This window comes from Myotis brandtii, unplaced genomic scaffold (assembly GCF_000412655.1).
Source record: "Myotis brandtii unplaced genomic scaffold, ASM41265v1 scaffold7, whole genome shotgun sequence".
Lineage (NCBI taxonomy): Eukaryota > Metazoa > Chordata > Mammalia > Chiroptera > Vespertilionidae > Myotis > Myotis brandtii.
In genome coordinates this window covers 628075-644197 of record NW_005370740.1, presented here as the reverse complement: position 1 = coordinate 644197, position 16123 = coordinate 628075, and the positions used below count along the sequence as shown (strand labels likewise).

The 16123-nt window shown below is 43.9% G+C and overlaps 1 protein-coding gene across 13 annotated transcripts in view; it reads right to left on the bottom strand.

Annotated features, from left to right (window-relative positions):
* MICAL3 (microtubule associated monooxygenase, calponin and LIM domain containing 3) overlaps positions 1 to 16123 on the bottom strand; it is a 293552-nt gene that overhangs the window by 120054 nt on the left and 157375 nt on the right. For all 13 annotated transcript variants that reach the window (XM_014529900.1, XM_014529902.1, XM_014529903.1 and 10 more), the window contains 2 exons: positions 2739 to 2827; positions 1848 to 1935 (listed from right to left, as the gene is read on the bottom strand). In XM_014529900.1, coding sequence (XP_014385386.1) covers positions 1848 to 1935; positions 2739 to 2827 — 177 coding nt within the window. The remainder of the gene's footprint in view (positions 1 to 1847; positions 1936 to 2738; positions 2828 to 16123) is intronic.

Genomic DNA, 16123 nt, shown 5'->3' with positions numbered 1-16123 from the left:
GTCACTTTGTAAAGTATATGACTGCCTAATCAACTCTCGTCTTCTCTCCCTGCTTTGTACAGTATGCTTCTTCTCCATGGAACCCTTAATTCTTTACAACTCCTCAAAACCTGAAATCCATTATGCTTTCAAACTAGACAATAAAATGGCAAACTGAACCATTAGGGAAAGTGAATAAATGCAGCTTGCTCAGGAACAACCTGAACTTCATGGTGTTTATTCATTTTAAAGAATGTTCTGTATTCTATACCCAAAAAGAAAGTTTAATTTCCTTGAACTGTTTTACTGAGCAGCCAGGTTCTTTGGAAAATCCATCTCTGCTGGAATAAGACCTGGTTAAATGCACATTCTAGAGTGCAGAGCCCAAACCTCTGCTTGGATCCCTTTGGTTATTTTTCGCTTCCCCCTGTTCTGTAAAGGGCTATCAGCACTTCATGAAAGAGACAGATGGTAAAGGGTTTCAAGGCTATAGAAGGTTTCAAAGTCATTCGTGGCTTAAATTTTGCTATAAACTGTTGGTCCAATCTGCAGGGCACTTAAAAAAGTTTCCCCAGATTATAATAAGGGCATACACAGTAGAAGGAGCCAAACTCACCTAGTTCAGCTGGGGTATGCTGAGTCTTAGCCTCCAGGTAACCTCACCAGGGGTATCACATAGCCTCTAGCACATTCTCTCTCCCAGAACACATGGGGTTCACATTAAGTTCTTACACACAGAAAAAGAAGCAACCCTGGGAACCTTTCATTTGAAGATTGAGTAAGAAATTCTTGTCTTTTCCCACCCCCAATTCCTTCTCCTTAGTTTCTGGCATTAGCTAATAATCTTAGTTTTTATATGGTAATTTTTAAGAGTTTGTAAATGGATGCTTTAGACATTATTTGCTTTGAATGAGATGAAATGTGTGATAGATAAAAACATGGCCCTGTTGATTTCCTCTTACTTACACAGCGACCCTGGCCTGCGAACAATCTGGGCTGTACTGAGGGCATCAGCTTATGGAACTATGAACATATCTCACAGGCTGGTTTGACATGGAGCAGATGGATAGATAGATAGGGGAAATTTTAAGGGGGGGAAAACACAATTCTTCAAAATGAGCCAAATCCTGCCCTGCAAAGATCAGAATAAATGTGTTTTTAGAGGGAGGGATGGTATCATTCACCTCCTGACACAAGGAAATGGTTAGTAAGAGTGGGACAAATCAGGGCTTGATCCTTGTTAGAAGTTCAAATGCCCCAAAATGATCAGGACAGGGCATGTCCTTTAATGGTTATAGATCAAATAGAAGTATCAGTTCATCTAGATACCTAAATAGGGAATGGGATGCAAGTCCAAAAGAACATAAATCCAGATAATGGGGCCTTATCAAACTCAGTGCTATGTCAAGAGTCCCAAACTGGAGCTATAAGAAGGCCCTGTAATTCTGAATTATCGCCTGGGTCAATGACAAAAGCAGCCTGTTTAGATTTCCTGTTTATCTAGGCAGAGCCTAGAGCAATCACCTCCATGTGTTTGATGGAGGTGGGCAGGCCACAAGACTATAGCAATACTTTGAGTAGACATTACGAAGCTTGGGTGATAATGCTTACCAGATGGGGCCCCTACTGGCCCAAGGTTTGCCAGTGAAACTCCCCTCTGATTTGTACCACCACCTCTGACAGTCCATAGAGAAAGGGGACTCCGAATGCAAGCAGCTGGCACATGAAAAAGGAGTCCAAAGGGTTTTGGGCCACCTGATGCCCAATCGAAGAAATGTTGCTTTGGAGGTGCTGGCTCATCCCCCTGGCCTTGTCACAGAGGCCAAGCGAGTGACGTGCCACCCAGCCAAACAAGGAAGTGAGGCTACCTGGAGTTCTATCAGCAGGGCTGGTGATGGTACTGGCAGGTGCATTTGCGTCTGCAATGGGGCCATCCTGCAGGGGTCCTCTGGCCTCCTAGGAAAGTCCGAAAGAAAAAGAAGAGTGACTGACTGAAGCACTCGAATCTTAGGAGGCAATGACACCCCAACTGGTTAGTTTGTTGCTCCCACCAGTCAACCCAGAGCTATATTCCACACAAAGTAAGTCTTTCTTTAAAAAAACAGGACATATTTCACATGTAAGTCATGAGGAGTCAAAATCTAGCTCCACCCAAGTATACCTCTTCTTACAAGTCCTTCTGCAGTCAACAGGAGTCTCCCAAGTAAGCATTAGCTAGCCTGCTCCCTGACAAGGAGACATCATGGAGTAAAGATGGAGAGAGGAGCTGGTTACTCTCATATAAAGAAAGAGAGAGAGAGAGAGAGAGAGAGAGAGAGAGAGAGAGAGAGAGAAAGGAAAATGGTTCTTAGATAAGTTATTCACACAAGAAAGAAAGTGAAAGGAATTGGCAGGCAGAGCAGATTATTTACAGCTAAGTTCATTTTTAGGCTGTCCTTTTCTCAGAGAGATGCTTATTTACAAAGGTAAACGTCTTCTTTTATATAGAGTGAGCAGAAGGGAAGGTCTGACACAGTCTTCCAAATCCAACTAAGGTGGTGGATAGAACATTACTTCAGTGAAATGCAGAATTAGATTAGGCTTGAAAAGTTGGTTCCCTCCCCGAAATGGACTATGACCACCTCTCAAGCAAGCCTTTCCCACTCATAGGAAAAGCAATTCAGTGGCCATTCAGCAGGCTCTGCTGGCTACACACTGTCACAACACTGAAATACATAGTGCCTGCTGCTTCTCCCCACTTAGAGATGGATTACCATTACCTTTCCAGACAGAAGAGTCACTGCTGGTCTCTTCCTCTGTGCAGAGCTGGAGAGTCGGTAACAGTAGTGTGGTTTGCAGTAGAATTTACCTGCAGGCAGCAAGAGGCAGAGGAAAGGGGAATGAGCACAACTCTATAATTCTGAACTTGACTTCCTGGTCTTGGCACATTCTTTATCCATCTCCTGTAGCCATGAGCATCATCACCACCCTTGCCTTTTCAAGGTTCAGGCTTCTTGTCCATGGAGGCCAGGCCTTCCCTAAAACTTTGATTTCAGCCCTCCTCTCCCCTTTATCCTTTGGATATGTGAAGGCCATTGAGCCATCAGCCAATCAGTGCCCAGAACAAAGATATAAGGCTTACATGGTAGGGCCAGCAAACAAAGCGGCAGTGTATGCAGAACAAAGAGATGGTCACATGAAAAGCTGGGAGTAGCATTTGTGGGGAAACCAAGAATGAATACAAATGCAGGGTGGAGGTGTGGAGGCTGCAGGGGTGGGGCACACATTGAATGTTAGTTAACTCAAACAGGACCCCTCTGCTGCCCCTTGTCAGCACTGGTCAGACTGCAACTTATGACCCCTTAGTGGGTTAGGATCAGCATTTAGAAACAATACAATGCAAAACCAAACCAAAAAAATCCTGCAATGGACTATAAATAGAATGAAACAGAATACAATAAAATAAAAAGCATTAGAGTGGTGCATAGTACATAATCAGAATTAAGTATTATTTCTTGCAACTTTTAGCTGCGACTACATTTGTTTACTGGGTCCTAATGTATTTGCTATGGTGGGTATGGTCAAAATTATGAAAAACACTGATCTTGGCTTTTCCCATGACACTGGTAGTGACTTAGTCACAAAGGGTCATTTTTTGATTCTTTTCTTTATTCCCACTTAAAGAGCCAAGGCTTTTGAAAATTAAAGGGTAGACCTTATTATACAGACTGTTGAAACAGGAGCAATCCCACTCATTCTTCTCATTTGTATAAAGTGCTCTTTCGAGAAATGAACTTTTCCATTCTCAAAGTTAAAATAAGAGAACCTAACCAGAAAAATAAGAGAAAAGATCAATAAAACTAAGAGCTGTTTTTTTTAAAAAAATAAATAAATAAAACTGACAAACCTTAACTAGGCAGAGAACTCAATTAAATAAAATCAGAAATGAAAAAGGATATATTACAAATGATACCACAGAAATACAAAGGATCATGAGAAACTACTATGAACAATTAATTATATGCTAACAAGCTGGATAACCCAGAAGAGACAAATAAATTCCTAGAAACATTCAATCTATTACTAAGAGTAAATCATGAAGAAATAGAAAATCTGAATAGACCAATATCAAATGGTCTGTAATCCATAAATTCAGTAACCAAAACTCTCCCCAAGCAGAAAAGCCCAGGACCAGATAGATAGTTTCACTGGTGAATTATACCAAACATTTAAAGAAGAATTAACAGCAATCCTTCTCAAACTCTTCCAAAAAACTGGACAGGAGGGAACACTCCCAAACTCATTTTACAAAGCCAGTATTACCCTGAAACCAAAGCCAGATAAGGTAGCTACGAGAAAAGAAAATTATAGATCAATATCCCTGATGAACATAGATGCAAAAATTATCAACAAAATATTAACAAACAGAATTCAATATCACATTAAAAGGATCACTTGGCATAATAAACTGGGGTTTATTCCTGGGATGTAAGGATGATTTAACATATGCAAATCTATAAATGTGATATAGCACATTAATATAATGAAAGATAAAAATCACATGATCATACCAATCACTACAAAAAAAGTATTTGACAAAATACAACATCCTTTTGTGATAAAAATGCTCAACAAATTCAGTATAGAAGGAACATACCTCAACATAACAAAGGCCATATATGACAAGCCCACAGCTAACATCATGCTCAATGGTGAAAAGTTGAAAGCTTTTCCTAAAATCAGGAACAAGACAAGGGTGCACACTCTCACCACTCTTATTTAACACTAGAGGCCTGGTGGGGTCCTGAAGGGTGTGGTGGGATCCCCAGGGGGTAGGGGAAGCCAGGATGCGATCGGGCCTCCCAGTGGGCGCTAGGCAATCCGGATCCATCCTGGCTGACATTCGTGCTGGTTGTTGGGAGCCACCTGGCGGCCGCTTTTATATTGTTTCTTCCTTGCAGAGATTCTAGGGGGAGGGAAGTGGCTGCTGTGCCCGGTGCAGGGCGGTGCTGGTCCCTTGGTGCCTGGCCCATTCTCTGGAGATTGGACCTGCAGGACTACTGAAGGAGTGAGTGGCTGCCACTGGGCTGGTGGGCTGCTGGGAAGGGTCGGACAGCTGAGTGGCGCTCCTGCTGTGGGAGCGCACTGACCACTAGGGGGAAGCTCCTGTGTTGAGTGACTGCCCCCTGGTGGTCAGTGTGCATCACAGCAACCGGTTCCGGTTGTTCAGTCATAACGGTCGCTTAGGGTTTTATATATTTGACATAGTGCTGGAAGTCCTAGCCAGAGTAATCTGACGATAAAAAGAAACAGAAGGCATCCAAATAGGAAAGGAAGAAGTAATATTATTTTTGTTTGCAGATAATATGATCTTATATATATAAAATCCTAAAGACTCCACCAACAACCTCTAGGACTAATCAACAAATTCAGTAAAGTTTTAGGATACAACAAAACATCTGGAAAAGAAATAAAACAATCTCATTTAAGTAGCATCAAAACCAATAAATACTTAGGAATAAATCTAACCAAGGAATGAAAGACCTGTATACCAAAAATAACAAGACACTGATTAAAGAAATTAAAGAAGACACAAACAAATGGAAAGATATACTAAATTCATAGATTAGGATAATTAATATTATTAAAATATCCATAATACCCCAAATAATATATAGATTCAATGCAATCCCTAAGAAAATACCAATGGTATTTTTCACAGAAATAGAAAAAAAAATCTTAAAATTTGTATGAAATCACAAGAGACCCTAGTCAAAGCAATCCTGAGAATGAAAAACAAAGCTGAAGCCATAATATTCCTAATTTCAAACTACATTACATGGGTATAGTAATCAAACACTATGATACTGGCATAAAAATAGGCACACAGGCCAATGGAACAGAGTCAAGAGCCTAGAACTAAGCCCACACATATATAATCTATCTAATAATAGGTAATATGCAAATTGGTTGGGATGCCATCACATAACGACTGATCAGCAGGCTGCGTGAGCAGGAGCGGGTGGGCGGGAACTTGCAGCATCGGTGGGCAGGGACTTGCACTGCCTGGGGACGTGAGGCTTGTGTCCCCATCCCCTGCACCAGCCTGGGGACGTGAGGCTCACATCCCCGCCCCCTGCGCCGGCCTGGGGACTTGAGGCTCACGTCCCCGACCCTGGCAACAGGCCCCTCGGGACATGAGGCTCGTGTCCCCGCCCCCTGCACCAGCCTGGGGACTTTAGGCTTGTGTCCCCGCCCCCTGGCAACGGGCCCCAGGATGGGAGGCTCGTGTCCCTGCCCATAGCAACGGGCCCCGGGACATGAGGCTCATGTCCCCGCCCCCTGCGCCGGCCTGGGGACTTGAGGCTCACGTCCCTGCCCCCTGCGCCGGCCTGGGGACTTGAGGCTCGCGTCCCTGACCCTGGCAATGGGCCCCCTGGGACATGAGGCTCGTGTCCCCGCCCCCGACAAAGGGCAAATAGCAATATTAAAATATTTCCTCTAATTAATTCCCTTTTAATGTGCATGAATTTTGTGCACCAGGCCACTAGTCCTATATAATAAAAGCGTAGTATACAAATTGTCCCCTTAACTGGGAGTTCTTCTGGGAGTTCGACCAGGGGGCAGGGCTGGGGGAACAGAGGGAGGCCCCAGCTGGCGTCAGCGGCAGGCAGGTGATAGCAGGCAGTTGGAGAAAGGGAGTGAGTACCCGGCTGGCCGCCGCCAGCAGCTAGGGACCCTACCAGTACCAGTACACGAATTTCATGCACTGGGCCTCTAGTCAAGTAATATTTGACAAGGGAACTAAGAATACTCAACTGGGAAAAGAGTCTCTTCAATAAATGGTGCTGGGAAAACTGGATAACCACATGTGGAAACATAAAATTGGACTCTATCTTAATCTACTTAATAAACTTTAAATGGATTAAAGACTTAGCGTAAGACCTGAAACTAACTCCTAGAAGAAAACAGAGGGAAAATTCCTTGGCATTGGTTTTGGAAGTAATTTCCTGGATATGACAGCAAAGGCACAAGCAAAAAAGGCAAAAAATAAACAAGTAGGACTACATTAAACTAAAAAGTTTCTGCACAGCAAAAGAAACCATCATCAAAATGAAAAAGCAGCCAACGGAATAAAAGAAAATATTTGTCAATCATTATATGACAAGGGGTTAATATATAAAATATGTAAAGAACTCATACAACTCAATAGCAAAAAATTTAATGACCTAATTAAAAAATGGGCAGAGAAACTAAATACACAGTTTTCCAAAGAAGACATACAAATGGCCAACAGGTAGATGAAGAGGTGCTCAACATCAGTTATCACCAGGGCAATGCAAATCAAAACCATGAGGTATCACCTCACACCTGTTACAATGGCTGTCAACAAAAGAAATAGTGTTGGTGAGATGTGAAGAAAAGGAGCCCAACTGGTAAAGTCACTATGAAAACAGTAAAGAGGTTCTTCAATAAATGAAAAATAAGACTCATATGATCTAGCAATCCCACTTCTGGGTATTTACCTAAAGAAACAGAAGTCAAGATTTTGTTAAGATATCTGCACCCCCATGTTAACTATAGCATTAATCACAATAGCCGAGATATGGAAACAACCTGTGTCCACTGATTGATGAATGGATAAAGAAGATGTGATTATATACACAATAACATATTATTATCAATAAAAGAAAATCCTATTTGTTAGGTTTGATTGAGCAATTGAATCGATATCCCTCCCCTGGGAACTGACTTTTCAGGCCATATCACTAAGGACATTCCCTTTTGCTGAGACCACATTTTACTTGCTGAGACCATATTCCATGATCTCTCCCCTCTGAACCTGCACAGAGAATTCTCTGCCCAGAAAAAGCCTGCCTAGAGTCCTTTAAAAACCTCTGACTCCCAGTCTTTGGGGGTTGCTGGAGCCATCTGAGGCTCAGCCATTGGGCGTGCGGATGATTGAATAAATTCGTAAACCCTCACCATTCTGGCCTCATGCGTTCCTCCTTCGGTGATTTAACATTTGGTACCAAAACTCAAGGGGGTTCCATGAGGATGGGGAGCCATCGCCTTGGCTTTGGTCACCCTGAGTTTGCTACTTGGAGAGCAGTAGGCAGCAGCAGCTTGACCTGGGCTTACCTTCGAATCCTATTCGGATGACTTGATTGCTGGCCTCCATTAGGCATTGCTCCCTTACGGACCCTCCCGAACCAGCCAAGGAGGACGCTGGATCAGGAACCTTTCCTTCTCCATTGCTGACCCTCCATCCCACACTGGCCAATCTTCTCTAGGTGAGTGATGTCCCACAATTCCCCTCGTCTCGAGTCTTCTGCCCACTCTCTCTCACTGACTTCTCAAAAGTCTCTCGTCTCAAAAGTCCTAGCACTAGGCCAGAAGACTCCTCAGCCATTTGGCTTTGGGTCCTTCTGGATTGGGGATGCCCAGTCCAGAGGGTCACCTCTCATTTCTCATGGTGATTTTTTTAGCAGCGGGGATGCCTGCCTTAAACAGTCACCTTTGGATTTGTGGTCTGTCACTCACATTTCCTCTCTCGTGGGCCATGCTACACTCCCTCTGCAACTCTCACAGGGGAGATCATGCCCAATCACCTCATTTTATTTTGTAACACTGTTTGGCCACAATAAAAACTAGATAATAAGTCTCAATGGCCTGAAAATGGCACTTTTAATTTTAACACATTGCACAATTTAGATAATTGCTGTCACTGCAATGGAAAATGGTCAGAGATTCCCTACGTCCAGGCCATTTCACCCTTCAGTCCCAATCCTCTCGCTCAGTCCTGCTCTATCCATCAGAACCTTCTCCTTCACACCAAATATCATACCCCTGACACTTCTGATTCTGAATCTACTTTTGACCCAGCAGATCACCGACCTCCACCCCCTTAAACATCCCCTCCCTCACCTGCAGTAGATTCCCAAAACCTAGACCCTCCTAACCAGCAACCACCTTCTTCCCCATCCCCTGAGAGCCCAAATCCCAAGAACGCAAGCTCCAAAACAGCCTTTTCCCACCTATTTTGTCAACTATGACAAACTTAATGAAATCACTCAAGGCCCTGATGAAAACGCAGCTCTCTTTCTCTTCTGCCTCACAGAGGCCTTACAGAAATTTACCACCTTAGACTTCACCTCCCCAGAGGGAGCCCTTCTTCTGAACACCCATTTTATATCCCAGTCAGCCCCCAACATACACTGCAAACTTAATAGACACAGGTCTACAAACCCCTCAGAAAGACCTCGTTAACCTGACCTTTAAGGTCTTGGATAATAGAGATGAGGAGACCCAAATTCAAAAACAAAGTTGAGATCAGGCAAAGGCTGAGGCCAAGAGTAGGCCTTCCAGATCCTAGCCACCACTCTCATGAACCCCAAAGGAAGTGCCCAACACTCTCATGAACCCCAAAGAAAGCCCTCCAACCAACAGTAAGTTAGAGCTAAGCCTCCTCCGGGACTGTGCTTCAAATGCAACAAGGGAGGACACTGAACCAAGTCCTGTCCAAACCCGAGATCCCCTCCTGGGCCCTGCCCAAGGTGCGGAAGGGAAGGCCACTGGAATCAGACTGTAGTCTGGCCCCTCCAGGTTGGACCTCAGAAAGGCTGCTCACTGGATCTTGTTTGGAGCTCCCAGACCTCCTGGGACTGGCCACCAAAGACCAAAGCTGCCCAGGCCTTGACAGTGCCCCACACACATACATGACCAGGACAGAGCCTCGGGTAATGATTGTGGTGGCAGGTAAGCCGATCTCCTTTTTAATTGACACTGGGGCTACTTATTCTGCCCTCTCCGAATTCGCTGTGACCCTTTTCCCTTCCTCAGTCTCTATTATGGGGGTTGATAGACTAGTCTCACAGCCATTAGCCACCTCACCTCTACACTGCATCTTACTAAGTACACCCATTCACTCTTTTCTAGCTCTACCTCAATGCCCGACCAGAGCTACCGGGCATCCCCTCATAAAGCCCAGTTATCCCAAACCACAGTTGCCTACCTCAGTCTCTCTCTCACCCCACAAAGTCGCACCATTCTTTAGACCAGGGGTGGGCAAACTTTTTGACTCGAGGGCCACAATGGGATCTTAAACTGGACCGGAGTGCCGGAACAAAAGCATGGATGGAGTGTTTGTGTGAACTAATATAAATTCAAAGTAAACATCATTACATAAAAGGGTACGGTCTTTTTTTTTTTTAGTTTTATTCATTTCAAACGGGCCGGATTCGGCCCGCGGGCCGTAGTTTGCCCACAGCTGCTTTAGACTGTAAACACCTTATCTCCTCCATGATTGTCCCCTCCTCTAAACAAGAAATACTCTCCTTTCGCGGGCTCGCTGGGTACTCCCCCCTCTGAGTTCTCAACTTCAGTCTTCTCGCAAAACTCCTCTATGACATGACATGGCAAAGGGACCCCCCCTCCCCCCCACTGAGCCTTTAGATTCCAAGGCCGGCATTATCACCCTCTTTAATGCTCTAAAAACTGCTCTCTCCTCAGCACCTTCTTACCCTCCCCCCTCCCAAAGAATAGTTTCTTTACTAAAACTGCAAAGGCTTAACAGTCTGGCTACTATCAGAAGCTGAACTCATTATCACCCAAACCTTAGCATGTTATCTTTAAGGAAAAATGTGGCAGTTTTAAATCCAAACGGCTGGAGGCCTGGAAACTGCAGTCCTATAACAGGCTGTAGGGCCTGCCCCCCACCCCCCACCCCCTCAGCCTTTTCTACAGCCTCATATGCCTACATGTAATTTCCCAAAGTTTTCTTTGGCAACTTAAAAGCTTTGGAGCATTGCTGGGTTAAATGGTAAATATCTAAATATCTCAATAAGTTTTAAGTTCAACTGATTTTAGCTTTTGTTACAGAAAATCTAAAGTAGATTTGGAACTGTTAATGTAATGTCTTGTGCTTTGTTAAAGTTATGTTTCTTGAAAGTGAGAGTGTTCATAAGTGTTAATCTCAGTAATGCTGGCTGTAATTGGAAAATTAAGGTTACAAGCAGAATAGGGAAACTGAGATAGTAAAACAGTAGTTTGCAACCATCTAGAAAATCCAGATGCCAAGCAATTTGCAGCCATCTAGAAAACCCTATCTTCCCTAAACCAGTACACTTAAGAGTAAATGATTGAGGATAAACCTCATTTTGGTATATTAGACTACAGCCCTCCAAACTAATGTCTCTTTCCTTCCACCAGACCATTTATCATAATTCTTGTACTTCTAGCTTTTGCCCAAGTAATATTAAATTTTATAAAATAGTTCATCTCCACCAGGTTACAAGCCCTACTTGCACTCAGGAAATATCACCCCTAGACACCATCTAAACCTCCTTTTGTGCCCAGGCCTCATTGGCCCTTTGACACCCAGAGCAAGGATGATGGGCCAGGTACAGGCATAGAAACTCACTGGGCCAGAAAGCTCTGGATGCTAGCAAGGGGCAAAACTGGGAAAACAAGAACCTCGCCCCCAGGATAACCTATCCTCCCCTAGCAAATAACTAGTCAGGCAACTAAGACCCCCTGATCTTTTCCTCCCTAAAGATAACTTCTAAGCCTCAGTTGTATTTCAGCTCCAAGCCCAGAAAAGCAGCAAAACCAGACAGGTGATACTGTGGCAGCCTCAGGACCAGCTTTTACCTCCCAAGTCACTCAACAGGTTTTCAAGCTTTCACCAACAAGTCCCTTGGGGAAATCATACTGCTGAGACCCCTCGTCCAGCCTACTACTATCAAATTCCATTCCCCTGTGATTTCGACATTCCCTCTCAGCAGGAAGTAAATACAGAAGATATGACCTTCGTCCCTATTCCATAAAACAAAAAGGCTGGAATGTTAGGTCTGATCAAGTAACTGAATCGATACCCTCCCCCTTGGGAACTGACCTTTAGGCCACATCACAATGGACATTCCACTTACTTAGACCATTATCTCTCCCCTCCGGACTTTCCCAGAATCTGGACCTGCACAGAGTATTCTCCGCCCAGAAAAAGTCCGCCTAGAGTCCTTTAAAAATCTCTGACTCCCAGTGTTTGGGGCTGATGGAGCCATCTGGGTCTCAGCCACCGGGTGTGCAGATGATAGAATAAATTCATAATCCCTCAGCATTCTGGCCTTGTGCGTTCCTCCTTCAGTGACATAACACTATTGTTTGCAGCAATATGGATGGACCTTGAGGGCAGATAAAGACAAATACTATATGATATCACATGTGTAATGTAAAAAGACAAACACAGTGAAACAGAGCAGAGTGGTGGTTGCTAGGTCTTGAGGGATGAGGGATATGGTGAGATATAGGTCAAAGGGTTCAAAGTTCTAGTTATGAGATTAACAAATTTAGGGATCTAATGTACAGCATGCTGATTATAGCTAATAATACTGTATCATATATACTTGAATGTTGTCAAGAGAATGGATCTCAAATGTTATGACCAGAGCAACAGCCTCACGAGCAGCCCGCCCCCATCCCAGGAGCAGAAACCACACGAGCAGCTGACCCCCACCCCCCTCACGAGCGGCCCGCCCATGTCTGAGGAGCGGCAGCACAGTGCAGCCTGCCCCTGTCCAAGGAACAGCAGCTACGTGAGCACCCTGCAGCCATCCAAGGAGCAGCAGCACATGCAGCCCACCCCCATCTGAGAAGCAGCAGCCTCGTGAGCAGCCTGCCCCCATCCAAAGAGCAGCAAATGTGTGAGCAGCCTGTCCCTGCCAGCCAGAGCCATGACTACTGCGAGCAGCGCAGACCAGAGGAGCAGCCACTGCCACCACCGCCCAAGGAGCAGCCACTGCCCAAGGAGCAGCCACTGCCCAAGGAGCAGCCCCTGCATGACTCGACACCTAGATCCTTCAGTGAGAGCAAAAATGGGGAGACAAAGAAACCCCCAGAGGAAAGACAAGGAGGAATCGACAGAAAAGCAGCTAAGTGAAACAGAGGCATGCAATATGTCAGAAAAAGAATTCAGAATGAGGGTCATACAGTTCATAAACCAGATGGATGAAAAAAATCAACAACTTATGTAAGAATCAAGAAGAAATAAAGAGTGATATAGCTGCAATAAAAAACACCATGGAACGTTTCAACAGTAGACCAGGAGAAGTGGAGGACCGAATTAGCGAATTAGAAAAAAGGGAAGCAAAACACACCCAAACTTAATTGCAATTGGAGAAAAAAATTAAGAGACAGGAGGAGAACCTATGGGAGCTTTGGGACAACATGAAACAAAGCAACATATGAATAATAGGGGTGCCACAATGACAGGAAGAGGAACAAGGGTAAGAAAACCTAATTAAAGAAATCATGTTAGAAAACTTCCCTGATGTGGGGAAGAAAAAAATCACACAAGCACAGAGAGTCCCAAACAAGATAAACCCGAAAAGACCCACAACAAGACACATCGTAATTAAGATGGCAAACGTTCAGGACAAAGAGAGAATCTTAAAGGCTGCAAGAGAGAGAAAGAAAGTTACGTACAAGGGATCTGCCATTAGATTATCAAATGATTTCTCAACAGAAACACATCAGGACAGAAAAGAATGGCAGGAAATTTACAAAGTGATGCAAAGCAAGGGACTGAATCCAAGAATACTCTATCCAGCAAGGTTATCATTCAAAATTGAAGGGGAAATAAGGAGCTTCACAGACAAAAAGAATTCTAAGGGGGTTTATCACTACCAAGCCAGCAATGCAAGAAATGCTAAAGGGACTGGTGTAAAAAGGAGAAATAAAAAGGGAAGAAGAAACACAGCCACAAAAATAAAAATGGCTACAAACAAGTACCTACCAATAATAACTTTAAATGTAAACAGACTAAATCCTCCAATCAAAAGACATCGAGTGGCTGAATGGATAAAAAACATGACCCATATATATGCTGTCTACAAGAGACCCACCTCCGAACAAGGGACTCATACGAACGGAAAGTGAAGGGATGGAAAAATATCTTTCAGGCAAATGGAAATGAAAAAAATTTAAAAAAAAGCTGGGGTAGCAACACTATCTGACAAAATAGACCTCAAAGTGAAGGCCATAACAAGAGATAAGGAAGGCCACTTCATAATATTATAGGGATCGATACAACAAGAGGATAAAACCCTGGTAAACATATATACACCCAATGCAGGAGCACCCAAATACATAAAAAAACTCCTGAAAGATATCAAGGGAGAGATGGACAACAATACAATCATAGTAGGGGTCTTTAATACCCCACTAACATCACTGGATAAATCCTCCAGACAAAAAATCAGCGAAGAAACAGCAATCCTAAATGACGCACTAGATCAGATGGACTTAATTGACATCTTCAGTACATTTCAACCCAAAGCAACGGAACGTACATTCTTCTCAAGTGCACATGGGACATTTTCAAAGACAGACCACATATTGTGTCACAGGCAAAGTCTCTCCAAATTCAAGAAAACTGAAATCATATCAAGCATCTTCTCAGACCACAATGGTATAATATTAGAAATCAAATACCATAAAAACAATAAAAAAAATCCAAACACTTCAAAGCTGAATAGCATGCTATTAAATAATGACTGGGTTACCACAGAGATCAAAGAAGAAAATAAAAACACCCTGGGAATGAATGACAATGAAAACACAACAATCCAAAATCTATGGGACACAATGAAAGCAATCCTGAGAGGGAAGTTTATAGCTCTACAGGTCTACCCCAAAAAACAAGAAAAAATGGTAACATATCATCTAACTCTACAATGTAAAGAATTAGAAAGAGAGTAACAAGAAAAGCCCAAAGTGAGCAGAAGGAAGGAGATAATAAAGATCAGAGCAGAGAGGGATGGGAAGATGGCTGCCGAAGGGAAGGCAGACTGCAAGACAGTGTGAGAGTGAGAGAACGAAAGGAGAGTGTGTGGACGTACCGAGAGTGTAAATTTGTGGGTGAGCGATAGCTATATTCCAGGGGACTGTTGGAGATTGCCGGATCGGGCTCCCCTAACCAGGCAGCCTCCACTGCTGCTGAAATCTCTCCCGGAGCGGCTGGCTCAGCTGCGGAGACCGCGCCATCTTGAGTGGCTGATATCAGAAGCGTATACATCCAGAAACCCTGCAACCACGGCACCCAGGGTCCAGTTACGAACCTAGGAACACCGGATCTCAAGCAGCGCGAATACTTGGACTCAGACAAGCCCTGCTCCTCCTCACGGAAAGGTCAGATTTCACCCAGATAAAGGTGCAGTTTGTAATTCTGGTCGGAGAGCGGAACACGCGCGGGGGAAGTCTGCGCCCCACAAAGTCCTCGGCCGTTGGGGCCAGCATGATCCGCGAGTGTGGAAGGGGTCCCGCAGGGCTGCTGGCAGAAGGGAACTCTAAAAATCAGCCCATAGCTGGACTGGGGCCAAAAAGGCAGCCTCAGATTTTGCCAGTGTGCTGGCTGCTTAGTGCCAGGGGAGAGAGGACGTGCAGAAGAGACTTTGGGAGAATTGCGCACTCTGGCTCTTTTTGTGTTTTTTTTTGTTTGTTTGTTTTCTCCTTAAATCTTTGCTTTTGGTTATTACACCCAGTACATAGGATTGCCCAGTTGGGGTCACTCACAGAGACTGCAGGGGAAAGTAGTTTTTGTGGAACCTGGGAATCAGAGCATGGAGTAATGACCAAGGAACCAGCTCTAGGGCAGTCAACTCTCCCAAACCAGTATTAAGTGCGATAGAGAAAACAAAAACTAAATACTGGCTAGAGAGGACTTATAGCCTCGGAGGTCAATCCAGAAACACTGCCACCCAGGGGCTGAACCACGAACTGACTCTTCTGTAAACACAAATAAAGGCAGACTGGGAAACAAAGAAATACCGCCTGCTTTAAAATCAGGACTGTGGTTTACAATACGGAGGAACAGTGTATCGCAGGGAACTTCAACACTCTCCTGAATACCTGACAGGACTAAGATGTGCCAAACAGAAGAATAGAGGAAGTGAAGGATCTTCAGTACTGCACATTTTTATTTTTTTCACCTTTTACTTAAGAAACTAATTTTTTTTCTTTTTTCGTCACCTGATTTTACCTTTTCAATTACATTTTTATTTTTAACCAGTATTATTACTACTACCATTTTACCTTTTTTTTAAAGTGTCATTTTATTTTCTCTTTATTTTATTTTGGGATTAGTGTTCTACATTCTATTTTCATCTTT